This window comes from Erithacus rubecula (genome assembly GCF_903797595.1).
Source record: "Erithacus rubecula genome assembly, chromosome: 6".
In the NCBI taxonomy this organism is placed as follows: domain Eukaryota; kingdom Metazoa; phylum Chordata; class Aves; order Passeriformes; family Muscicapidae; genus Erithacus; species Erithacus rubecula.
The window spans coordinates 25036981-25064886 of NC_136688.1; the positions used below are offsets into that span (position 1 = coordinate 25036981).

The 27906-nt window shown below is 39.6% G+C and overlaps 1 protein-coding gene across 1 annotated transcript in view; it reads left to right on the forward strand.

The window, feature by feature from the left end:
• The first annotated feature begins 13556 nt into the window (after nt 1–13556).
• LOC306803579 (cytosolic phospholipase A2 beta-like) overlaps nt 13557–27906 on the forward strand; it is a 28574-nt gene continuing 14224 nt past the window's right edge. The window contains exons 1-11 of the mRNA XM_079309166.1: nt 13557–13667; nt 19396–19468; nt 20429–20605; nt 21244–21380; nt 22030–22161; nt 23183–23241; nt 24880–24922; nt 26069–26132; nt 26596–26723; nt 26850–26960; nt 27208–27245. Of these exons, the coding sequence (XP_079165292.1) occupies nt 13647–13667; nt 19396–19468; nt 20429–20605; nt 21244–21380; nt 22030–22161; nt 23183–23241; nt 24880–24922; nt 26069–26132; nt 26596–26723; nt 26850–26960; nt 27208–27245 (983 nt within the window). The 5' untranslated portion in view covers nt 13557–13646. The remainder of the gene's footprint in view (nt 13668–19395; nt 19469–20428; nt 20606–21243; nt 21381–22029; nt 22162–23182; nt 23242–24879; nt 24923–26068; nt 26133–26595; nt 26724–26849; nt 26961–27207; nt 27246–27906) is intronic.

The window sequence follows — 27906 nt, forward strand, 5'->3', positions numbered from 1 at the left end:
AGACAATGTGAGTCTGAAAATAAAAGAGGGGTCGGCTGCTCAGAGCCTCTTTACTGCACCTCTGTTCCAGGGAGATCATGTACTCTGTCCTCCCAGTCTAAGGGGAAAATTCTGTCACTTGTAGCTAAGAAAAATTTACAGGTCACAAGATGGCAGCATAATCTCACTAGTCAGGGTGACAAAATTTGAAGGGTCAGGTCAGTAACCTTCCTCAACTCAAACTCCTGTTTGGAACAGGCAGAAAGTCCTGTGTCTGATTAGCTGGTGCTTCCTAGGCTGTAACTGCTTTGTATATAGGTGAGACTATTATCTATGTAGGTGAAAAGCCTTTTAGATCACCTTTCAAACGAATCTGTTTCATTTACATTCAGATGCAATGAATAGATAAATTGCTCACCAGGAGTTCAATATGGAATAGAAAAAATGACACCAGCATTATACTGATTATCTAATCAGTAAAAAAGGCAACACTGATGGCACACTGACTTTGCAAAACCTGTCACAGTGGAAGTCATATGTTGTATTTTCACCCACTTTCTGCTCTTGAGAGCAAGGTGTTCAGAATACTGCCTCAAAATATGCATTTCTTGATGAACATTAATTTTTTGATAGTATTGCTGAGTGAATATATTCCCTGTGAAGAGCTAATTAAGATATGATTTTCTTTCAGTTTGAGGAATATTCTGTATTCGATTTTCATCTGCCTATTTGCTTGCCTGTGTGTGTCTGTCTTTCAAAGAGATCTTCCCATTCTTACCATTTGTCATGAGCTGAATCTTTCCAGTGTGCAGCGCCTCATTTGGAAAAAAGCACTGTGCTAGGGAGGGATGATTCATCATATCAGTCACCATATTATATAATGCAAAGTGATAACAAACCTACTGAGAACATAGCAGCAGTATTCCCATTTATGACTTTAGATACTTAGCACAGAAATACCTGTAAGAAAAAGTGGGGGTATTTGCATCTATTTGGAAGAAAAACAAGCCAGGAGAGCAAGGCAAATATATCTCCATTTTCAAAATTAATTTCAAATTTTAGTGATACTACTGCAGAATTAAACTACAGATATTTAAGTGCAACTTCCAGATAGGCTTTTTTGAGAATGCTGAATCATAGTTCTACAAGTTTCTTGCATCTGTCAAGTGAATGTGATGTTTTGACATACGTGCAAACTGTTCTTATGGGTATTTACTTGCTGAACTTACAGGTTTTACTGCACAATTTTGCGAACTTTAGACTTCTGAACCTATGCTGAAATCCAAAATGGTCACTGGCTTTGGCCTTGTCTACCTGAAGATTCTAACCTAGTTTACCCTCACTAGTTAATTTAGTTTCAAGCATACCTAAGACAAATTCAATAAAGCCAAAGAAAAATGAGAAAACTGTACGCTGTCCTTTCCATGAGCTCATTGTTTCCATCCTAAGCGATTGGCCACAGGGTGTCACTGTGTTTTAAGGCACCAAACCCTCCAGCAACAAAGCCTAGCAGCAATTCCAAGTTTTCAAAGTATCCCAACCATGTGGCATTATCTAAGGAGACACTTCAGCAGAAGTGGCAAGGTCACAAAAGCTTCACAGTAGGAGAGTTTTAGGAAGATATTTTACACAAAACATCTCTTTCTTAGCTTCCCTTACCTTCCTGGAATATCTCAGAAAATTTTTAGCCCAGAAGCGCCTTTTCTCCAGATGTCTGCATTTTGGAACATTGTTGTATAGGAAGCTTTATCTTAAATTGTTGCAAGTTAGATATTTAAAAATCCATCTGTGCTGGACTCGTCCTAAACTTCAGTCACAGTTCTTTTCTCCTTCCTTTGTGTATCTGAATTTGCAACAGCCTTTGGCTCTGCTGAATAGAGGAAACTTGGCCTCATGTTGCTCAGAGCAATATAAACTGCATCTCCTGGGACCCACAAAATGCTGTTTAATATTAATATCCTGCTAGCTCTGAAGAATGCATTGCACAACACACCTGCCCAAGAGAGCTGTGCCAAAACCTGATGTATTGCGTGTTTCAGGAGTTTCAGAATGCACAGCTATAGCAACAGGGAGAGAAACAGTTGTGTACAGATACACTACCAGCCTTAGCCAAGCAGATGCTATCTGGCTCAGGGTGTGTCAAAAGGCTGCAAAATCTCATGCAGAGCTAAGTGTTGGTGTGCATTGTTTCTTCTGTGAGTGGTAAGTGAGCCCAGAGTAGCAGGCCCTGTGCTAACACCCCGTGTAGGTCGGATTATTGTTTTATAGGAAGCACGTCTGGCAATAACACCCATGGGGAGTGCATGCTGATTTGTTTTGCTGGTTAGCACATTAGGTGGTTGTAATGCTTTCCCTAAGCCAGCTGCTGTGCTTTGTATGGAGCTTACTCTGCAGAGCTGCTGAGATCAATAGAGCCAGTTTAAGGTGTGTATTTCTTAGTGATAATTTTGCTACTTTGTCTGTTTGGACCAGGAATTCACTTATAATATGTCTGTTCGAGGGCCATATCTTCAGTCAAGTCATATTTAGAATTATTAGATCTACAAAACATAGTGCTCTGAACATTCAGGTGCCTCAGTATGAATTTCAGTGCAATGGCATAAATTGAGGAATTAGCTGTGTTAGTCTGGTCTTGAATGTGACCCGTGATTAAATGCTAAATAAAACCTGACTGTCAGATCTCACAAGCTACACCAGAAATGAGATGTCCTGTTCCTTGCAGAGGCAGCAATGAGTGGGTTTGGAAGACTGTTTGTGAGTCCATTTGTGTGTACATTTGTGAATAGCAGATTATTTTGTGTTTCCTCTTGCTACTTGCAATGTAAAACCAGCTTAGAAGTATGTTCCACTGATGTTTATTTAGAAAAACTTAGATATTATTTTGGCCTGTGATTTCTCCTATTTCCCCCTCACCCTTGCTTCTGTGATTATCTTTACTGGAAGAATTTCCCATTGGCCTCTGTGCTGGTGGTGGCCTTCAATATGGGAGCTTCTGTAGAGCATAAAACATGGTGTGGTTCATCCTGGAGGAAGAGGGCCCTAAAGCAGAAGGTATAAACAGTAATGCACAGGAGCAGATGGGGTCTCCTCCAATGGTGGGTCAAGCTTGGGAATAAATTGGGCATATTGCCAAAACAATTTGTCCTTGTTCTGCAAATCTTGGAAATTGCTGACCTCATTATCTGAGACAAAGCGTCTCCTGGTAGTGTGCAAGGGAGCCCTAACATAACTATAATTATCCTAATGGCACTGCTGCCATGATGGTATATAAACTATAAACAGGAAAGACTGAAACCCTCTGACACAGATGAGATGCAAATGAAGGGCCTTTACTGTAGGAATACCAATAAGAAATGGAGACTGGCTGAGGAAATCCTTCAAGGTTTGTCTCCAGGAATTGCCTTCAAAATGTTTGCTCAGGGAAGAAAGCTGTGAAAGAGGGGAAGGATGGGTGTTTCCTCCCCTTGTGGTTTTATGAACCTCAGGCCCTGGAACCAAGTCTCCTTCTGAGGAAACTTTTATGTGTTGTCTTGTGCAAGGTATTGTCTGGGAAGCTCTAGTACTCCATATCTTTTGGAAGAGGAGCACTGTCTATCAATGCCAAGGGCATTTCAGTGTTAGTTTCTAACACCATTAGATGAAAAAGTGAGTCTTCTTGAAATAATGGAAACAGCTTGTCTCTTCATCTGAAGCTTTTTGTGTAGCACAGAGACCATCACTGCCTGTGGATATAGGTCAACTATAGGTTTCTTAAATATGTTTGATATATAAGGAAAATCTTGAATATGGAAGAAAAAGAGATTTTTTTACAACAAAAGCCAACTATGAATATTTAGCTGGACCTACCCAATGTATGCATTTTCCCAGTAATGCCTGAATTGAGTTCCTCATGTTTGATTGAGCAACACATAACAGAGAATCATCCAGTTTTGATTTAAATTTATTTGTCATGTGGGGGGGAAATGTGGTGTGGAGGCTGAGAAAGTCAGAGGTCACCATGTGAAAGGAAGGTGTAGGAGGGAAGATATATATAGTTTAGCTTTAACACAGGTTTCAATATAAGAATTAGAATTTATTGACATTTATGGTACTGTGACACTGCAAAAAGAGAGAAGTGAACACTTCTTGAGGAGAGAAGTGGTTTGTTAAAAGTGATAGAAGTTCCCAGATAAGCTGTAGACCTTGCTCTGAAAAAGATCTGTAGTCTAAATAGAATGCATGAACACCAACACATACACCAACACTTATGAAAAAATAGAAGTAAAGGAAACAGGAGTTTAACAATAATTAAACCTATGGAAAAATGTGATACTTTTGGTTTTCACAGGGAGTAGAGGGGGGAAATGGGCTGATGTTTTGTGCATATTCCTTTGTCTGTTTGGTGGTGCTGCAGTTCATCAAGCACTGGTGCACCTGAGGTGGCACTTCACCTGTGAATTATCCTATTAGTATCAATTAGACTGTCCTGAGAGGAATGTGTGCAAGTGTCTGAGAAGATCAAAGCTTCTGGCTTTTTAAATGCACATGTTAACTACTAAATGGATGGCAGGAAAGCTGGAATTGTCTAAGCACAAGACCTACTAGTGAATTACCAGTAGCTGCAGATCAGGACGATGTCTCTTAATCTTTTTGGCACATCTTTTCCAATAGCATAGACATGGCTTTGGACTTTCAGCATTTGACTGTGGGTTGTTTTTTGACTGTCTGAATTTTGACCAGCTCCCCTCAGTAATCTGGAGTGGTGAGGAACAGGAGGCAATGTGTAAAAGATGAGGATTTTACTTGTTCTGAGCTCTACACAGGTAGCAATGAAGATCCCAAGATGCTCTGTTGTTAGAATGTTTTTCATTAAACCCTGTCCTGACACAGACAGACCACATAATGGCAATGACTACATCTATCAGAAGGAAGGAAGTGGAGCTCAAATGATCATGACCAGAACTAGTATTAAGATATCAAACAGATATTCCTGTCACTAGAGACTAAAATGGATTGGAATGGATTCACCTGTACACTTCTTTCAAATGTTGAGGGTGAAAGGGATTGTTAATAGCTAAGATCTACTCCTATTTAGGAAAGCATCAAATTGCTTTACAGTATTCTTTCTTTCTTGGTTTTGCAATGGAGACCATAGTATATTCTGTTGAAATTTATATAGACTCCCTAATACATGAGAATATTGAATGAAAATTAAGCTGCCCTGCTCACTGCTTCTTCCAGGTTGTCCCTGGTGCCATGTGAAACCATTAATTAACCTTCTGACTCCCAGGTTATTCCCCCCAGAGCTGAAGGATGTTTTGCTTGGGACAAGTGAAGAGCATTTAGCTGCATCTGTAATAATGTAATGCAACCATTCATTTAATTTGATTCAGAGCCACATAAGGTTAAACAATGTCCTATGTGGAACAAGAAGCATTTTAAAGTATTAATTCAGAGGGTGGGACACATTTCTGATTTATGCCACAGCTAGTGGACCTTTTGGTGCTCTCTGGATCTTGGGTAAATTGATGCCTTCCATAGTACAGGCACTTGATGAGGAATACACTCAATTTCTCTGAAGATTGAGAGTGTCAGTATACAGTGTTTGGGTTCATAAATGGAATGTGTATTCTACAACAACCAAATAGTTTCTTTTTCTTTGCAATATTAGTTTGTCTTTCCTCTGACTTGCAGCAGTTTCTGTGATCTTAGGTGATCTGGCTGTTGCTACTTTCATTTCGCACAACAAATTTCTCACTTACTTACCCAAGAGGTATGAAGGATTTACGACAGAGTCAAAGAGCAGGGGGTACATTACCATTGTAAATCTTATATCCTCTCTTTCTTTTTACTTAAGCAAGATATTGCACAAGGCATTCTATGCTCCACATATCTGTCCATGTTGTCAGCTGTTTGTGCATCAGGAGGAGGAGGAGGAGGAAATATGTGGTGTGTTATCAAGTCAGGTACTTCCCATTCCCAGTTTTAGCGTACGTGAGGAAGCGGTGTCTGATGAACAGAACCGATCATACATTTTCTGATGCAACACTGCTCATTTAAAAATGTTGATTGGATTCTGTATTGCTGGGTTGGCTGGTTCTCCTGCTTCACGGAAACCTGCTTGGAAAGCTGTCCTGCTTTTGTACACCTTGCTGACCCACCTGGCCTGTTCCTCTGGCTGCCCATCATTCTGTGATGACAGGACACTGTGGCTTCTCCCACTTACCAGGGGCTACCCCCTAGGCTGGTCAGTAGGTGCATGAGATGCCCATTAGATGTTCTTAGGCTGTTGGTCAATTCCTTTGCTTCCAGCTTCCTAGATCTCAGCTGTGAAGCTCCCAGCTTGCCCAGGGGGCTGCTGAGCCAAAACAGCTGTGTAGGCAGGGTCCTGGCATGCCAGCTGAGGCATCAACCCAGAAATGTTTCAAAATCTTTCTTATATATGGGAGTGAAATCTTTTTAGGGTTGTGTGCCAACATGATTTCCTCTGTGGGATGAACATTCCAGTGCCCAATACTGGTACAGGACATTTTACGTTTTTGTGGTTCACAGTTTGCTTGCTAGTACTTGGCTGACAAATGCATTCAGTATGTGTGTAACTACACAGTAGGGAAGACCAACAATTAGTGGATTTGAATCACACAAAGCAAGGGTCTCTGCCACTTTGCAATATGTCTATTGCATGGGGAAGGGTTGCAGAGTGCAAATTGTGTGTATTGCAGGGAGGGCAGCAGCAGTGGTTTGTGCTCTGCTGCGTTGGCAGGCTGTGGGTGAGCTTCCTGGAGCTGTTTATGGGAGAGGTGATCATCTGAAATCTAGCTTTCCATCAGATCTCTGCTCCTGGAAGCTAAAATATCTGAGTGAACACATCTTCCCTAGCTCAGACTCTTTCTGTCTAGGTCCATTTTGGGCCTTTGTCACATAGGTCTGGAATCCTCTGCCAAATGGGGCAGTGTAGGTAGCTTAATTCAATGTTCTCTGTTTTGAACAGACTCAATGCTTTTCAGGACCTACACAAATTTTTCTTCTCTTGTTGGCCATATCATGTCTTTCCTGCCACATAGACCATGAATGTGGAAGACCTACAGTTAAAAACACCCTATTTCCTTGAGATGCTGAAGGTTCTACATTTCTCTTGGCTTTGGTATGATTTTCTATTCTAGATTCTCGCATTTCAAGAAGCATTTCATAAAAATCTTTGGAGCTTCAGAATTCCCAAGGTATTATATAAGTTAACTAGTTAAAAAAGATTTGTGCCAGTAAAAATATTTTTTCTTTTAGACCGAAAGCATTTAAAATTGCAGTGTTATGCAAGTGTCATGTTTTATGTGCTGCTGAAACAGAGGAATTAACCCTGACCTAATATGCATACACAGACATTCAGAGATAATATCAGACTCTGTGGATGACTCTGCCTTGGCACAGGTTAGGGCAGCTTTCCTGAGACCAGATGAGATGCTCACAGTGTTTTAAGTGCCAGGCTCTCTGCTCACACTTGTCTGCCTTCTCTGCTGGCTTAAGGGGAGCAGGTGGCAGAAAGCTGCTTTCATATCACTGGAATTAAGCTGAGAGTGTTTTCAGCAAGGCAAATTCCCAGTTGCTCTATTAGGAAAATTTTGACTTCTTTCTGTCACAGAAATGGTTGAGTGAAAGAAGAGAAACACACCTGAGAGAGAAATTTTTCTCATCAGAAATATTTTGTACAGGGATAAGCACCAACACACAAGGAGCTTTTGTATTCAAATCCTCTGCAGAACCCCTGAAGTTGTCAGAAGCTATAATCCACCAGAAGTGAGTCACACAGCTCTTAATTGCTGTAAATAAGCTTGCAAGGCTCATAATAACACTAATGACTAAGTCAAACTCTTGTTATTCTAAATTGTTCATATAGTTTGGTTGATATCTGGAGTTTTTGTATTAAAAAAAAAAAAAAAAAAAGACAGAAGTGAAGAAAGGAAAAAGCATCAGTTTTCCAATGTGAAGATCTTTCAATAACCTTGGATCACACCTACAAGGAGATAGTGAAAAGCCCTGACTTTCTGGTAGTGAGATCAGTGGATGCTAATGATCCACTTGCAGGAATGTGCACTGAATTGTCTGATGTGTTTTCCAGCTCTAATACTCATTTCTCTTGGATTGTTGATACTTTAGACAGCTCATATGGACAATGCTGCTTGTCCATGGTCAGATTCCCACTGGTGAGCTCAAGCTGAGGTAATGGCTGCATGCCACTACAGAAGGGCAGCCCTGGAAATCCTTCAAGAAAAGGAGAAGTGTAGTTTTCTGTTGCTTCATCTCTTCAAATGAGCATAGCATTTTGCCAGAGGAGTTCCAGAGCCAGTACTGTGAAGTAGGAGCAGGGCTTTCTAAGCTTGGGAGTTGGACTGGAGCAAAACCTCCTTTTTCTAGCAACAACTAGCTCTTAGATTTCCTGCTGCAACATGAAACTTTGCCATTAGGTATTTTGAGCATTTTCAGGTATTAACCAAGGACTCTGTGTCAGTATTCACTTGTTCTTAATGATCAGTGTGCCTGCTATAAAGACACACTTTGCGGGTATTTCCACAGCTACTGCTGATACATGTGAATGCATTCAGTTCTCCCTGAATTGGCTGTTTCTGTATTTCTTTGTCTTGCCTCTGTGCTCAGTTCAATGGTTTTCTTACATTTACACTTCATTAAAATCTTCCAGATTACCTAGGCCAGAACATACGTTGGCTGATTCTAGTTTTAGTTAAGCCTACCCACTGGCAATACCCACCTACAGAATAGCACAGGGAGGATGCCTGCTACTGTTTTAGTCTTGCTATTTTTGGAGGGCAACTTCGTAAGTTACTGACAGGAATGCATTAATTGAACCCTTGATGACTTCCATATTATTTGAAATACATTACTGTATGTCTTTTCTTTCTTTCTCAACAACATCTAAGGGCTGTGCTCAAGTAAAGGTCGGACATTGAAAAAATCCCACATTCAGAGTTGGAACAGGATTGGACAGAAACAAAAAGGAAATGCTGCTGCATGTGTCATACCATCACTGCAACCTTTGTTTTTTAATTACTCTTTCCCAGTATAATAACTTTCAGTAGCAAGCATGTCCTTAGTAGATCCTGCCCCAAAGAACTTATGGTCATAGAGAGTGAAAAACAATAACAGAAAGCAAGAGTTACTCTCAATTCTAAAAAAGTGACCATTAAATAAATAAAAGAGGTAGGTGGCAACTAAGGAAGAAACCCTTCTCCTGATAATTTGAAGTTGAATACCATAATCATAAGTCAAGTGTCTCTGTCAGCCAAGTGGTGAAGTGTAATACTTACCTAACTCTTCTGAGGTCTTTACACAAACAATTTTATACTGACATCAGTGTCAGACTATTTGAATAAGATCTGAAGATAAAGGTTTGAGAAACTGGCTTGAGTGGAAAGACATTGAAGTATCTTACTCAACCATTATTTCAATTAGGTGCTCTGCAATCCCTTGGTTTAAAATAAAAGAACAATTTCTAAACATAAACACAGTAGGTTTCAATGTGTGGCTTTACATTGACGTGTCTTGGAAAGGTAACACTGCAGTCCTCAGATACCCCAGGTAAGTAATGAGCAGCTTCCTCCCATCATGAAGCTGCAAAGATCACTATCTTTCCATATTTACAACCACACCTGCAAAGCACCTAAGGAAATTAGTAGCTGTCTTACTCTGGCCAGGAAAAAGAGCCAGTGATACTGGATTTACTGTATGATGTCTTTGTTTAAGATAGTAGTGGTTCAGGAGATAGGTAAGAGGATATAACACCTTTTACTTTCCTGAAACAGGGATAGATCTTGATAGCCAGAAGGACAGTTCATTTACAAATGTTATCACCTGATTGCTGCTCAGATAGACAACCTGGTATTTTGTTCTAATTAACAGCAGGTACCGAAAATGGTTGGAAAATATTCAAAGATCTGAAATAATTTCAGATTGTTTGTGTTGTTTGCTCAGAATGGGGCAAGGAGGAAACAATGAAAAATTAGAAAGCTTTTATTTCAAAATTAAATATTACATGTCCTAAATGTGGCATTTCTGAAGCTTGCTTTATAGCTCTTAGTTTCTAATGGTAATTTTGAAGTGAAAAATTGAGATAGATTTGAATAATTTTTTGTTGTTGTTTGGATTATTTTTTTATGGTGCTTAAAGGAAAAAATATAGAAAAATATTTTGGGGATGAGCTATGAAAAAGTTTTTTTCCTCAATTTCTGTCAACATTTTTAAAAAGTTTGAATTTGACCATACACATTTATTTTCTTAGATAACTATAATTTTCCTAACTTAGCCACTGAGCTGAACAAGCAACAAACTGATTTACGAGGCAAAAAGAAAGTGGCTATTATCTCCTATTGTCTCTGTGTGACAAAACAATGCATTTCCTTAAAATGCAGTCTTCCACCTCCACCTACTCTGTGGTGTGGCTGCATCTAGCCCTAGAAAGACCCATCACTTATCTCTATTTGGAAGCTTTTATGGAATGAATGAATGAATGAAAGACTTTTCTCAAACAAAGTTACTGGGAGGTTTATATTTATGGGAGAGTGCTTTGGTAACTGCCATCCTTCCTCATGAAGCTGTTGGGACCAAGGGTGGAAGGACTATGAAGACAGTGCCTCAGTGAGGGCAGTTTTTGTACACTAAATCTGAGTTTGAAATTTTGCAGTGCCATTGCTGGGGCAAATAATGATCTCCACTAAATGAGGCTTCTGTGTCTTTTGTAGGTTTTGTCCCTGTTAGCTTTTTGGTTTATGCCACCAGTTCACAATCATTTGAAGTTGCTGCCACTCTGTTGCTTGGTTTTTGGCAGCTCAGTAGCTTCCTGCAAGGAGCAGTTAGTGAGCAGCCCAGTGGATAAATTGCATGTAGCTGAATTCTATTAATTGGCTTTTGTTTCTTTCATGCTGAGCTTGCAGCATGGGCTTGCACTTCTTCCATTCTGATTTTGTTTCACAGTCTCTTGTGTGCATCACCCACATGCCAACAGGTACTGCATGAACCAATTTAACCTCAGTGTAATTTGATATGTATTTTTATCTCTTCCTCCACCCCACCCCCCCAGCATCCCAGCTTATTTCCAAGTGCTTTCTTAATAGTAGTTTGGAAAAGAAGTAAGATTCAGTCACACATGTGGAATGAAACTGCCCTAATTAAGTAAAATCTTTCTAGAATACTTCTTCTCTTTGTCTCCTGAACAGTCTTTTACAATCTGTGCTGAAGGTACAGTACCATATTTTCTGGGTCTAACTCCACTAGTACAAGCCTGGCATGACTATGTCCTCCCTCTAAAAAGGGGATAGGGAGGACTTTCTGTACCACCTTGAAGTTATTGCCTGGTTATTGTCTAGTTCACTAACATACTCTGCTGTGCCCTCTTTGGTTCAGGTTTAACCTTCCAGTTCTGTTGTTCCTTCCTTATGCAGTTGACTCTGTCTTGCTTTCCCCATGCTGTATGTTTTTTATGTCTGCAGCAAGCCCTGATGTCACATAGCCCATCTCCCTGATGCCCAGGAGGAAATGGATGTAGTAGTTGTCAGTGTGCTTGTTGACCAGAAATACAAAACCTTTTATGCATTTTGGCCATGCTGATTTACTGGAAACATTAAGTTCTTGAAGGGGTTATTGAAAAAATTAGTTCCATAGCTCTTGAAAGTAACTTTTGCACCTTGATTTGAAAGCATTCTGGGAGCTTTCTTTTCTTCTTTCCTGTTCTATTAAGGCACGGGTCTCCCTGCTGCAGCTGTTCTGTTTTTAATGTATTGCTCTGTTTCCAGGCAGACATACCACTCTTTGAGTGGAGTTCATTGTTCTCTGCCTGGTTTTCCACTTTAGGAGGCAAATTTGTCAATGTTCTGCTTTGGTCTCTCAGTTCACTATAGCAGCAGAATGTCTGATCAGAGCTGCAACAGCAATACAAAAATGGAAAACGTAGACTCCTCTCTGAATAAGAGGTTTTTCCTTTTTTCTCTGCTTTTTCTCTTATCTCTGGAAGTGGGATGTTACAGACTCCTGTGTCCATGGAAGCCAGAAGATGAGTGTGTGCACTGCAGTCTTAAAAAAACAGTCCTGTAAAAACACCCAAGTGAGGCTGTTTAAACAGTGTTACTGCTGGAGTCCTGCAGGCTTGCATAGTTAATTGCTCTGAACTCCACATTTCTTTCAAATCAGTTTTGGTTGATTTTTCTGTGAGATTTGTAACTGCCTTTTGATTTGCTGCATGTAAACACCAGTCCTTTATTTGAGATGTCTTTCTTTTTAGTATTTCAAAGATTTCAACCTAGTGCATTTAGTCTTCATTGGTGGTGAGCATTGGTGGCTGCCTTTCCAGCCATAGCAAAATATGTGACATGCCAGTTTGAGTGGTTGGTTGTCACTTGCAGAAGCCCAGGAGCATCTGCCTAAAACTGATTTTAACTGGTGACAGTTTTTTATGGAAAATATTTTACAAAGTGGATGATCCACAGTGTGTACCTGACTTTCATGAAAAATTTGAAGCCAAAGATTTCATGTGAACCTATTTTCCTAAACAGCCATTGTGGTTAGAATTAATTTTTTCTTCTCTTGTCAAAAGCCAAATTCATAATTTTATGAAAGTTAGCTTTTCACATTCTCCATCAGTTTAAGGTATCTGCTGGCTGTTTTGTGAGGCTTGATCCTATCTGGTATTACTATGCCCCAGTGAGAACATACCTTACTGAAAACTTATGGTGGCCCCCAGGCCTTTTCCAGGTCTGGGTCTGTACACCATGAAATTGCAAGTGTGGATTAAGGAACAGACAGAGCAGATTGCCTGGAGCCATGTCCTGACAGGCACCCTGTCTGCAGGTCACAGTAGGTATGGGACAAGAGGAGGAAGCCATGCCTCTGCCATCCTCAGGGAATCCTTTAGGACTCAGTATTGTCAACAGCAAGTTGATGAGGGAACAGGATGGGAAATATCAAGTTATCATATTCATATAAGAAGCAGGTAGAGGGGAAAAGAAGCAGGTGGAAGGCATGCAGCTTTCCCTTTCTCTGCCAATATTTATCTCAATTTCACCAGCATCTCTGCTTTGGCCAGGTGAGCAGACAGTAGGTACTTCCAACTGAGGAGTTGTGATTTACTGGTTGTCAGAAAGATTCCCAATGATATATTGGGAATATATTGAGTTCTTATTATAGGAGAAGTTGAGAAGAATGCTTGAAAGTGCATTGGTTGACCACCAGAGGTTGTAATAGGTGAGTTTCAGTTCTCCATTCCTTTTGGCTTTTTTAAAATTTTTCTTTTTTGTGGAGTATTTTGTGGAAGAACTTAAAAGCTACTGAAAATTAATCTTCTGACTATATATGTGGAAGACATGGAAGCGAAGGAAGACTTTCGGGGCATGTCAGAATCAACCCAAAAACCTGGTGGGAGGATGTTGGGGCAATAGCAAATTGTGAGAAATAATAGAAGTGTCAGCCTTTCAGCTCACCTCTGACATTGCAGATCTTGCCCTCTGAGATGTAGGCAGGCTCTCCTGCACACAGAGGAGGCAGAGGGTGGAGCTCGGCGCCTGTATAAATTATATGTGTCCTTCAGGTTATTTCAGCAGCAGCAGCACAACAAGCTGCCAGCGTGTTTGTCAGCTGACAGATCTGTCACCCAAGTTGGGGTTTCGGTCGCTGCCGCCATCTTCCGTGCCATGGGGAGCCCACCAGCCAAGGTAAGGGGGTGGCACCGAGCACTGCCATGGCCTGGCACCTCCCTCGGGCCTCCCTGCTCCTGCATCCGCTGGATGCAGAGGCTGTGCTGCTGTGGCCGGGGCACCCTGACCTTGGCAGACTCCCTGCTCCCCTCTTGCACCTCCCCGGGACTGACATGTAACTGAGCCTCATGAAAGCACGGAGGAAATGGGGTGCTTTGCTGCTGTCCTGTGGGGTAATGCTGGAGTGAAGCCCATGGAGGAAGACGAGGCTGGTGTTGAAGAGTTTACCTCCTGTAACATGAAAGTGCTTTAGTCCTCCTGCGTGCTCTTCTCTGGGTAGCACAAGTTCAGCTTGGCCCAGCTGAAATAAACCAGCAGCTTTATCTAGCAACAAAGCATGATCTATGTTACTTTAGCTGCAGGGGAGACATCTAACGAGCTGTTTGGCTTGTTAGATCTAGTTATTTTTAATGTAATGTTTACAATGTTTGCAATTCTAGTGGAAGTATTTCGTGTCTGGACTTGACTTTTCTAATAGTAAGTTCTATTCAGAGATTCTGGTTGGTGACTTTCATTATATATCAACAGAACTATTAGATGAAAATTCTTTTCTCATGTATATCTTAAAAAAATAATGGACATGGTGTCTGAATGCAAAGTGTGAATCATTCTTTATGTATCAAACTCCTCATCAAATTTTGCAACAAATTAAAGAAATATGGACATTCATGGGCTTAAAATATAGTGAGAAAAAATTTTACATGCTGCAGCCTATAGAATTCATTAGTTGTGCCATGGTAATATTTGCTGGCAAAGTTAATGATTTGAAAAATATCAGTAGCATGAATGGTTGGCTCAAGGAATAGGTTAAAAATATTGAAACATTCAGGCAAAGAAAATAAATTGTAAATGTCATGTACTTTCTGGGTAAAATTTATCTAATTTTATCTAATCCATCTACCAGTTAGATCCAGACATATCTCTCTATTGTAAATATGAATATTTTCTATCAGTTTTCAGGATCAATGTTATATCTAATAAGATGATTGTGGAGCTGATAGGTGGGTAGGTAGCTCAGCTAGTTTTATCTAGAAAGCTTAAATGACAAAGTTCTTGCTTTTCATCCCAATGCTGCAGCTGCTGTTCTGTGAGTACAGACTTCTGGTTCATAGACACGACTGCCAAAGGTTTGAGTGCAAGGATAGTTTCAAGTCAGAAAGCTTCTGTTCCAAGGGAAGAGATTAATTCAGTACTGCAGGTAGCTCTGCTGTTGTGTCAGGCAAGCATGTTTCAGTCTGTATTGGTTGGTAAATAGATATGGAAATAAGAACAGAGTGGTTTTGTGTAATTTTTTTTCTTTTACAGTAAAAACCCACATGCTTAGAAATGTGTGGATACTTTGAACTATCTAGGAAGACCTCCAAATCTCCCAGTTAGTTTTTTGCACTTTAAGAAGGCTACAAAATTGACACAGAAGTGATTGTCAGGATTAATTTACAACTTCTCATATTTGTGACAAGGTCTTTTCTTCTGCTCAGGCAAGAATAATCCCTCTTTAGAAGTTTTATTTGGTGGACTATGGAATAATTTTCATCTGGTCAAATACTCAGAAATTTTGTCAATACAAAGTCCTGAGGGACCCACTCATATGTGTAAAGTTGGTGACTGATATATATGAACAGGAGTTAGATCTCAAATCCACAATGATTCTTGAAGTAATCCATCAGTGATTACATGAAATTGCAGTATATGTTTATAAGATGAATGAGATTTCCTCACTAACTGTTCAACTTCCAATTATAAAATTTGGGAAAATTGTGATTCCCAAGCAAAAAGAGACTCTCACAGTTCTCTGTATTTCTTCAGTCAGTTACTTTTTCCACTAGAACTTTTCATCCCTTTATTTTTAATGAAAGTAGGAAACTGGTTGGAAAGACAATTTTCTAGCAGTGTTCTCACTGATGGAAGGGCTAATAGCCATACTAGATGTTAGAGAACCTATGTGGAAGAGTGTGCTTTAGAACCACGCTGGTAATAAAGCTTTTTGAACTTCAATGAAGTTTATACATTTCTAGATTTAATCTCAATTTGGTAAAGTGCCAAATTGTACTTGCACCAAATCCTCAGTATCTAACATAAAATAATGGTAAGAATATGCCAAATAATTACATTTGGTGTGAGATTGTACAGATTCTAGTACACTGATGGAGAAAGAAGTAATCTGTGGAAGAAGGTAATTATTCATGACTGAAACATATGTGTAAAGCTGAGTGACAAATCCTACAGCTATTTTCAAAATGTGAGAAGACAGCAAAATCCTCATCTAAACCTTAATATGATTTGGTGTTATCCTGTGGTGATAACTCTGCTCAGAGAGCTGCTCAAGCTTGGTGCAGGAAGAGTGAAACACTGACATTCCAGTCAGCCTTCCAACATGTACAGACCAAGGATTTATTTAAAAAAAAGGAAAAAGAGAACAGGTAGTTATGGGATGAGGTTCCCAGACTGCAGAAACTTCCCTAGAATACTGACTTTGTAGTGTAGAGTTCTTCTGGTAGCAGCATGGAGGGGCAATAAGGACTGAAATAAAAATATGAGTTCTTGGTAGGTTTTTCTTTTTTTACTGCCATCCACAGACTGTTTTGGTGGGCTCCTCAATATTTACAAGCTTTGAGAAGATTTCATATGCTCAAAGTTTTCTTTTTGGAAAGAAACCTTAAATGACTAGAGATTTATTTGTTCTTCCAAAGCTGATCAGCATTCCTGTGGAAAGAAGTCAGTGAGGGTATAGTGTTCCAATCAATGAGATGATGGTAACAGATGTGTTTTCAGGCTGTTAAGGTTTGATACAGCTGTGGCAATTCTGACATGCTAGTTTTATCTCCTGTTAACTGACTCTTCTGTGTTTTAAACAGAAATTACTCTCTCAAATCTTGCTTTAAGGGTACAGAAATATACTTTAATGCTAGTGAAAAGAAGTTTGTTGGTTTCTCCCCCCCCCCCCCCCCCCAAGTTTTAGCCTTCTCTTTGGTACTCTAGAGATGCTACTATTTATTGGCTTGAAGTGTTCTTTCTTAGGATGCAACACTACACAGGTGGCTGAATCCTGCACTCTGTTGCTGGCCTCAGTGTCACACTAGTAATTTTCCAGCAAAAATGGAACAATGTGCTTCTGGAAAAGCTGTCTTTGACTCTGGATGTTTATAGAGGGGTTTTGTTACTCTCTGCATGCCTGTACAGGAAGCCATGTGTCTCCCAGGGAAGTGAACTAAAACCAGCAAGACCAATACAGCTGCAATTCTGTCAAGGGCTGTCTGCATGATGCTGTCTACATTCATCAGGTTGCATTAATTGGGAAGTTACATGTTGCTTTTCATGTTATGAAAATAGCAAGTGGTACCTGTAACTTTAATTATTTTTTGTAGAAGGATATTCTGGAGTACCAGCACTTTCAGGGAAAGATGTTATTTTAGACTGACCAAATCAGACCCTAGGATTCTGCTCTGGGCCATTGTTGAAGAAAATTAGCTCTGCCTTTATGTGATGAAAAAAGGAATTAGCCCACTTCTGAATGGTTATCACAGGTTGGAATAACTGCAGTCTTGGAAGAGGGATGGTTTCTGGCTTCCTTGTGGGATTTACAGATCTCTCAGAGTTTATTATGGCCACTATTTTCCACCTGAATCTGTTTGTCTCTTATCCTGCAACACCACCAGGACTAATCTGCAGTGAATCAGGAGGAGTGAAAAGTCATCTTCATGATGTTTCCGTCGTTTGGCAAATGTTGACATGTTTAAGGAGAGTGATTGCTGTTGGAAGGGGAAGGGAGGAGTGAGGCACTCTGGCTGCAGTGGCAGAGGATGAAAACATGACATCTGTCACATCTGAGAGTACTCAGAGTACCTGCAGAGGCACCATTTTTATAAGCAGCTTGGAAATTTTCATCATAAAAACTTTCAAAGCAAATTTTATGCCAACATCTGTTCTTTCAGTGAAGGCAGATTCTGTGAATGGTCTGGGCTTCTGTTGAGCAAGGGAGAAGTTGATTACAAAATGACTAAGAATTAACATATTAATTAAAACTAGTCACCTCTGTAATTGTCTACATAATCCAATAATTCACGTAAATGAAAACCACTAGGAATGCTGAGTGAGTGTTCCAGCTGGTAGTTCTATGTTAAATGACTATTTGCACAGGAAAATTAAAGTCAAATTCTTTCAGTGGGCAACTGGAATAATATGGAAGTGTCCCAACTGGAACTTTTAATCTCCCCAGTGCATTAAACTAAGAAAGTTTTAAACATGTCATTTTGAAATTTGGAGGAAGACATACTAGAAGGAATTCCTGTCACACAAAAACAAATTTGCTTTGCATTTTTAGATAAGCCAAGAGACAGACTAATGTGATTTTATAGGTTTAACAAGGGTATCTCTGCTCAGGGCAACTCTTAAATATTAATCTGAATTTTAAAAGTATGTAACTTTTAAGTGCCATAATAAAATTTAATATTAAGCCTTTATTTGAACATGCTAATTCACAGTTCAGATGATATCTGCCTTATGTAATGTAATTTACCTCTAAACAAGCCTGAATGAAGCTGAATGCAGGCTATTCTCATCTCTAATAAACATGTCCAAGAGTGTCCACCTCATTTTAAAAGAATTTCTGATTAACTGTAGTGAGTGACTCTTTCTGTAGAGAGGTTCCTCCTTCCCAATAGTTTGTGTATACAGAGTTAATAATTTCCTTGTCAGGAAAATTAGTCATGGTGCTAACTTTCAAAATAAAACTGTCAAATTATTTAGTGACAGTGTAATGAGATTCCTTGTTTAGGCAAACAGAGATAATATTTCAGTTGGTTTTTTAAGCCTTAAGTTTTAATTTATTAGTGATAGTGGGACTGTAATTAGTGTAGTGAGACTATATTATTACTTCATATTGCTGGCAAGCCATGCTAGTATGCCATGCAAAACCAAAAACAAACAACTAACAGAAAATTAAAAGTAAATTTAAATTTATCAATTTGCAAAAAATATAACTTAGCATGGAAATCTTAGCTTTTAAGAGTTAGGAAGAAGTAACTTAGAATAATGTTAAAATAATAATCTGTGATAGAAATAAATCTCATGTCTGGAAGGGAAGCACTTCTATTCCCATAATTATTTTCAGGATACACAATGATAGGGAATTCTGTGGTATCATGCCTGCAAAGCAGGGCAGTTTTTATTTTGTGTGCAGGGTCTCTGTTGGGCCTGTGGTCTGTTCCCTCAAACCCAGCAGGGCTATTTGGTGAGCCTGCCCTACTTACAGGCATCACAGAAATTCAGTCTTAGTTCAGATACAAAGTCAAAGTTTATATTGCTTTTTTGGTAAGTACCATGTCCTGGCCTAGGTGGGTCAGCTGTGCTATGACCTGGGCAGGCAGCTGCATTTCCTAACATCCCCTTCCAAAGGCTCCATTCTGACCTACAGGAGGCACAGAACCCTTGGGGTGTTGGTGGTACAACCATCACTGCATCATCATGCATCAGGTTGCCTGAAAACAAGTGCCTCTGGGGTGACTAAGAAAGCTTTCCATACCATTGTCTGAGCCTGTGTCTTCTCTGTATTTGTCTTAGCATGGTGTACTTCCACTTGAAGGTGGCCACCTCACTTGAAACAAACATGGGCAGGCTGTACTGTTCAAAATACATCTTGTTTTTGCATTCTGAGCTGATCAAATTATTACATTTGTTTTCTCTGCAGATGAAGTTTTGCCCCATCCACATGCTTTCTGTAAGAATCATACAAGCTAAGAACATCAAGTCAAGAGACCTGTGTGAGTTGTGGTTTGATTGTGTTTTTAGTCACCTCCAGAGTTTACACAGTGAGCAATTTTCTTAAGTTCTGGAGGTATGAAAGCAATGTACGTAAAACATGGTAGTAGAAATACTCATGCCAGGGCTATAACTAGATCAAATGTCTCAGGCACTGGAGATTGGAGTACATCTCTAGTGGCATTTTGGGCATCTGGTAAAAACCAAGACACCCAGATTTATTTTCTGGGCCAAGAAGGTTGACTTCATTAGGACACCACAATCTATGAATCTGCTTGAGCAGGAATGTGAATTTAGGGACCTGTTATTGAAATGTATCAATTATATGCAATAATCAAGGGTCAATTAGAGAATCTCAAGCCTTTTAAAACACCTTATCTTTCAGGATATTTGTTGTTCTCAGATGACCAGTCTTAATAAATTATGTTGATAGTTTTGGTTAAGGAGGACCTCTGCATATCCAGTTCTAAGCCCATGCTGAACATGCGGGCAAAACAGACTTTTCTGTGTGCTTTTGTGTTCCAGTGTCTTTAACTCCTTATCTCCCCTTCACAGCCTCCTGTGTCTCCTTCTCCAGGTGTGCTATGCACCAGTCATTCAGCTGCCAGTTTTGCAGAGATCTCCAGTGAGTTCCTCAGTTAGGACAGAGGCATTGAGGTGCCTTTTGTCAATTTTGAAACTTCTGGTCTGTGTATTCCTCTAGTGGAAAATGACTCAGCCTAAAAAAAGCATTACTTTGCAACGATTTACTTGAGTTACAGCTGGGCCCATCCGTGCCTTGCCATGCAGGGCTGAGCCTGGATTGAGGGAGTGAATCCCCTGTTAGTTGGTTGAGTGAGTGCCTGCCAAAGGCTTCCTGAGCTCCAGTGACAAATGCCACGCAGCTCCATCCAGAAAGGTGTTAGTGTGACAAGGCCTGTGTTTCTGAGTTTCAATGATCTCTTCTATCTACTCTATTGAAGGGACAGTTCCACTTTCGTGCCAAAACCTTGCGGGGCAATGTTATTCACTGCTTGATACCAGTCTGAAGTATTTAGGCATCTCGGGCTGCAGTGGAAATCTTCCATCAAGTCCTGACTCCAGCTCTGAGAGACATCACCTTGGAGATTTCCTTTCCCACCGTTGTCCAGCTTCACAAAGTAAATGCACGTCCCCACCCTGGCTCTCCCCAAAGGATGGCTGCTCGAGGCACTGACCGCACTAACCATAAGGAATAGATATGGCGTGGAAGCCAAGTGAAGATTTCCAACTTACTTGTGCCCTCCAGTTCTTGGGCCCACGCTGGCCTTGAGCTGCAGCAGATCATCCTGCCTAGTGCCTAACACCTCTAGACAGCCATCAGTCCCCTCGCATGCTTGTGTGACCCAGCTGAGCCAGGCAGGCTCTGATCGCTGCTGTAACGTGCATTCTCCTTTCCTGTAATCATCCTAACAGCCCTCCATGGAACCAGCTGTAGTTTCAGTTTAACTTTTTAACATCATTGACTGGAATTGTAAGGACTATGCCTGAGGAATGCTCAGTGGGCAGAGTCCACTCTTCTCTTTTTCTTCCCATGGGAAACGTGGCTCTTGTGTGTGCATGTGTATATTTGCAGTTCGTAGTTACTCAGGAATTAGATGGTTTTCCTTGGTTGTTTCCAAATGATGATCTTCTTACTAATTAAAAAAAAAAAACCAAAAAAAACCGTAGTAATATTTATTAATCTCCAGGATTATGGCCTAGCCCTGCTGTTCATCCATAATATTGGCATCAGGTTTTTAATTTTTCTCTGCTGCAGTGACTTCATCAGACTGCTATGTAAGCTTGTGGCTGCCGTCTGCTTCACCTGGAAAGCTTCAGACCAAAACCGTCAAGAATTCTGACAACCCTGTCTGGAATGAGACTTTCTACTTTAGGATCCAGAGAGAAGTTGAGGTAGTGAAAACCAGAATTTTCACCAATTTGAATAGCTGGGAATCCTCAGCTGACACCATATTTGACTGTGTTAAATAACTTAAGAAAGCACTTGCTTAACAGACTGGTTTGCACAGAACAGTAGACATATGAAGCAGTGTTTTTCTCAGCTATTTACAGACATTGGTGATGTAAATGCCTGTATCTAAGCTAGTCCAGACTCCCTTTGTTGTCACCTGAGTGAAATAAGCACTCTTATAGCATACTTCTGTGCTATTTTGGCATGGCTAACTTTGCCTCCACTGGTTCTAAGGGAAAAGTAGTGAAGTTACTGGAGTGTAGATAACAAATTTAATCCTTCCCTAAATTGTGGAATTTGGAGAATTTTACAAAGGAAGAAACTGTGTTCTTTGGGTAGGTTATCAGTGGGGTGCAGAGCATTGGCATCTTTTCTGTTTCAGGATAGTGGAAACCTCTGTTATTGGTAGCCTCACAGGTTTCACAAGATTGAGTGTAATGATGTTCTACATCAGCAGACTCCTAAAGAAAAGGACATGCTTCTTTATTCTTACTGCTCTGCTAGTGAAACAATTGCAAAAATCTATAGTATTTTTTTGTTTCTGCCTAAGAGAAGCTCAATAAGTGTTCTCATTTATTTTTTCTATAACAGAACATTTTAGAATTGGCAGTGTGTGATGAAGATTCACTCACTAAAGATGACATGCAGTTCACAGTTCTTTTCAATGTTGCTAGAATCAGACCTGGGGAGACAGTCCGTGAGACGTTTGCTTTGAAATCAGAGGTAAGGGCTGAAAACACAGGGAGAGATCAACAAGACCTCATTGTGCTCATTGACTTCCAAGTTAAGTAGGGTTTGGATCTTCATGAACAGGTAGCCTTATATGTCATTATCAATACATTATCAAAACAGATACAACTTTGCTGTATTTTTATGACTTAAGGAATCTATTTTTACAAATTCAGAAAATAAAGCAACTTCTCTCTCATGCTCTCTGAGGGCAAAATATTTTAACAGAAAGCATCTGTAAATAATGTTTTTTATCTTTTAGAATCCAAATAAATACTTCCTTACCTTTCTGCTTTATTCCACTTTTGCTATGCTTGGGGAAAATTTCCTCTTAAATGGCAACTTACTTATTAAAAACATGAAAACTATTCACCCATTACTCAAATTCAGTGATTCTTTCAGACTTTTTTCCCTGTTGGTGTTCATACTATACTCTCACTACAGGAAGGAGACAGGCCATAAAAGCAGCTACTTCCCACATGCTGAAAACTGTTAACATGGATTTTCCTAGGGACCCTGCTGGCTGGTGCTGTGCACTCCTTAGCCAGTGGGTGAGTCACTGGGAAGTACAATGATTCAATAACCACTTCAGTCACTTGACTAATTCATCTCCTCTGGATTCAGTCCAAATGTGATTTAAATGGTTTATGTGTGGAAATGTCTCTGGTCTTAGTTACATTTGTTGCTGGGCTTTGATGCCTTTCCCCCATGCACATTATCATGCAGAGAGCCATTTTATTTCCTTGTCAATCAAGCTCTCTCTCTCTCCAATTGTATCTTTGGAAATATGTATAACTCTACATATCACAAAATGGGAGATTATTAATCCTATGTGCATTTCACAGGTCTGTGGTTTCTGTTGCAATTTCAGCTTTGGAAAGATAAGACAGCAAACTCTTTGTGGTATCATTAGCAGAAGAGATGTCAGGCCTTGAAGTGCTTTTTAGGTGTGTCAGTGCTGCCAAATTCTTGCAGCCTTCAATAATCTATATTTGTTTTACCCTTTTCTTTTTAGACAGAGAGGTGCTCTAAGAAATGGGAAAGCTTGGAAGTAGAATTCTGGATGGAAAGACTGTGAGTAAAATCCTAAGCTAAAAGGTATAGATCTCCCACAGAGTAAGGATACCTCAGAGGATGGGAAATTTATTCCAGCTCTTTGTTCCAGAAGTGAATCTAAATTAAAGTTTCAAACTTTTTTTTTTTTTTAACCTTAACTTCTCTAGCTAATTATACCTTTCAGTGTATTTCATATATATCTTAAACTTCTGTTGAAGATGTATATCTAGATCCTGGAAATGTAATAAAATTGTCACAATGTGATAACTTCTACACAAGATGCATGTGAATTGTTTCAAATTGTTGATATTAATTGAACAATACCTAGAACATTGTGGAATTTCACAGAGTTATTATTATCTCAGAGTTATTGTTATATTACCATGTATACATGGAGTTATGTAGATAGTACTAGAAAAGTCACCCATTAAGCAATAGCTTAGTAAAACTGAAAAAGCATACAATCAACAAATAACGAAAATAAGACCATCCCCCTCAAAGTGGTAATCAGCATTTTCTGGAGGAGAACAAGTCCCATAAGATAAACTTTATCTGTCTTTTAAATCCTATCACAGGCTTGGTTGAAGAGAAGCCCCCAAAATAAGACTTCTTATTATTAAACATAAGGAAACTGCAGAAAAAAATGTGTTCTTGGTTAATTTCTAACACAGTGAAACTCAAGAAAATGTATATAATTTACCTGATATCACGTATGGTGATGATGATAATCTCCTGCAAATGTGGAAGCAGTCACAGTCAGATATATAAAAGGTCAGAATGAGAAGCAGTGCTTGGGAACTGGATTCAGACTAGGAATAAGAGGAACATCATTCACCATTCAAGTTAAAAGGCATTTGGGTGATATCCATCCTTGGAAATTAAACATAGTTATTTAAATACATTTTACAGCTGGAATAGAAATTTCTATTCTAGAAATGGTGTTCTACATGCTGTTCTACATGCATGTACTACATAATTTCAATGGCCCTTTCAGATGTATTAAAGCATTTATGAATGTGTGTAACATAGGGGAGTTGGACTACTTGCCTTAGTGAAAGATGCTGTTAGTAGACTCTGCAGATTACTCATATTATTAAATAACCACATCCATTCAGTGACAGACCAAGGTCTTTCAAGGTAAAATATCTGGAACAAAGGCTTTTTATTGCTTACCTCTGTGTTTTGCAGTCATACATAGAGCACAGTGGGAGCTAATTCTTATTTGCCATTCATTTGGGATCAGCCATAAGTTATAATATGAACTAGTCAGAAATGTCTTTCCTAATAAATGTTTGCAGAACATGTTAATAGTAGTCTTTGCTTTCCCCAAGTCATATGGTCATTTGTTAATAGCAGGACATGATTCCACATATACCAATATGCCTTAGTCCTGCTGTAACTTTGCACATAGTTTTAAGCATTAGTATTTTTATGGGCCATCCTGTCTTTCTTTTTGTTTGGCTTCTGTATTTTGGTTCACATGCTTAGCAGGGGATCATGTATTTAGCCTTTTAGAAAACAAATTGTGATAACTTACCTATATTCAATTTTAAGTGGGAAAAGTCATATAACTGCTATTTTAAAAACTAAACAAAGCACAAACCAAAATCCAGCTATTCACACAGCTTTTTTTTGTTATTTGTTTTTGTCTTTCAGTCCTGGTCCTCCAGAGCATCTCATTACCAATGATGTTGTGGTGGTAAGGTTCACATGAGAATTTATCTGCTTCATTTTGATCCTCTCCTCTTTCCTCCATTTTATAGAGAGAGCACAACCTACTATGCTAGATAAGAGCCTAGTGTGCATTTTAAAGTCAGAGATATGGGATAGTGCCCTTTGGTTACAGCTCTGCTGTTGCCCTCTCCACACAGACAGAAGCTTTGTTTCTTCAAGTCCTCAGCTATTACAGATGTCAATATGTTGCCAAGATGTGGTTTGTTACTCTTGCAGAACCTCATATTTATTGGTGTTCAGGGTGAAAACTTACCGTCTTCCTGGTAGCACAGCATGCACTTGGCAGGAAAAACAAAGGTCTGTGGAAGACAATAGTAGGTGTTCAGTGTGCTTATGACTGGAAGGGTATCTAGTGTAACAGCTTTTTTGGGAAATTAGTTTTTTAATAAAGAGTTACTTTAGCTGTTGAAACTCATAGCCCTGCTTGGGTGTTAGTCAGCATGTGGTGCATTCCCTGTCTGTTCAGGCTGGCCCAGCAGATGAGGAGTACCAAGCACTTCATGCCAGCTCCTCCAAGCCTGTGCATGGTTCCCAGATGCTAGCCCCTGGGGCAAAGTAACACATATTCTATTCTTTCCACCTCATTTTCTGTGTGAGGCATGGGAGTTGCAATGATTGGCATGCATTGTTCCTGAAATGACTTGGAAAACTGTCCTGGCATGAGTTATTAAAGGTGAACTGGAGTGACTCAGGTGGAGGGTAGGGTGGAATAAATCCATGATTTCCCTACATCACGGCCAATAAGAAGATGCTTTGTAGACTAATCACTGCCACAATAGACAGAAACTCATCATCAGGTATTTTCCCCCACCCTTCCTAAATAATTATTAGATATATGTTTGGGCACCAGTGTGTTGTGCAGTTTCCTGATTTTGGGGTAATTTGAATGTGTTAACAATCTCTGACAATGCATCAGACACTCTGAAGCAGTGTAACTTGGGCTACTGTCCTGGAATAATGAGCTCTGAATTTTCTCTTGGATTGCTCCCAGCACTAAGACCAGTTCAGTTGGCTCTGTTTTACAGGTAGGGGTTGTCTGCATGATGTTTCATTATTTGCAGCAGATGTGTTATTTGCTTTCTTCACCCTTTTCCATTCCTGCCTTTTACAGTCCCGTGAGGTTTGCTGCTTGGAAGTGCATGTGGACATTAATGAAAGCAGGAAATACTTGAGAGGTATGGCAGGTTCTCTGTGAACTGACAACATGACCAAACCAACTCTACTGTAGTCTTTCAAACCTGGATGGAGGCATTTTAGAGTACAGAGACAACTAAGAATATTCTAAATTTTATATATATATATATATATATATAGTGATATCTGATCTAAATAAGAAAATGCAATGCACTGAGACACCCTGAACTGCCCTGAACTGATCTCCATGTCTTTTCCTTGGGGCTATCAGGTTTGGGCACAGTAGGCTTTGCTGGTAGAAGTGAGAGAGTGCTGACTCTGGGAGCACTCTGAGCTATGGGGGTAAAGGCAGGAGTACCAGGTCCTATGCTGTAGGAGGCTTGCTGTGGGATAGCTTACAGAGCAGCTGCCACAGAAAATTGTACCAGCAGAAAGTCTGCCAACTTTGTCAGCTCTTTTGCCTGATCAACAGTATTATTCTCTAAAAAAACCTGTTTGTTCTAGAGGGCAAAAATCTCGTGCTGACCGTGCCTGCATCTCATGAGAGAACACAGAAGACAGCAGAGGACACTGATACTTTCTATTTCCATTGTGTGAAGGCTTGGGAGCCAGTCCTAAAAGTCAGGCTGCAGGTAACTACAGGGCACTACACAGTGCTGCTGTTCATACTGCTTGCTTACTTGTAGTGTCATCCAAATAGCAAAGAACTGCATTATTTCTGTTCTGTGAATAAAACTCATGCTTTTCATTTTGTACAGAAAGTATCTGATAAGGAAGATGACAACAGCAATTTAAGTGACACCTTAACAGTACCACTGAAATTTCTCCCTGTTGGACATAAAGTGAAAGTAACCCTTCCTGTAAGACAGGTAAATGTTTCATAATTTATATCTGGAAGGAGCAGTAGAATAGCCCTCACTATTTAACAATAATTAATAATAAAATAATTATTAATTCATCATTAATAATAATATATTAAAAAAAACCAAACCCAAAACAACCAAAAAGTATGCAGGGTGACAGTGGTGGGACTTTTCAGGAGGTACTGAAAATCTGGATTCAAAGATTCTCTTTTTCCCTCCATTCATGTTCCTGCTTTCATCTCTTTGTTTACAGAATGTGCCACTACAGTTGTACCTCCTACTAAATGATTGGTAAGAGGACCTGTTTGTTTTTTTCTCTAAAGGTTTTATTGCTCTTTGAACTGTGAAATCTAGAACAGAGTATCCTTTATTTAGATTTAAGGAATGCACAAGACTAGAGGCAAAATGTAACAATATTTAAGTCATCATTAAAGAGTCACCACAACAGTTCAAAGCTAAATGTCCTTGGGGCAAAGCAGTCTCACCAAGATGCAAAAAAATTAAGAGAGTTTCAAACGGTGAGGGAATTAGTCACTGAGTGTCCTTTGCATCAAAGAACCAAAGACTAAGACTCGAGGCTTCTTCAAAAAGGGCATAAGAAGAAGGCAGAGGGAAAAGAAAATTTGAAATAACAAAACATCAGAGTCCGTGCATTACCCAAACGACATATGTTCTCTTAAGAAAACAGACTCTGGTGATATCAAGAGAAAGAAGTATGAACTAGGGGAGACAAAATGTTGCATTGTAAAATAATGTGTCAGACAAGAAACAAACAAAAATTATTTTGATATGTTTTTCATTGTACAGCCTCTGTATAAATCTGCAGTACAAATGCTCATGAAAGACTTTGCTAGGTTTAAGTCACCCTTTGATCAGAAATCATATGAAGCAGAAATACAAAGGATTCAGTTTACAAAGCTACTGAAAGTCCCAGGAACCCTTCTTTGTTTTT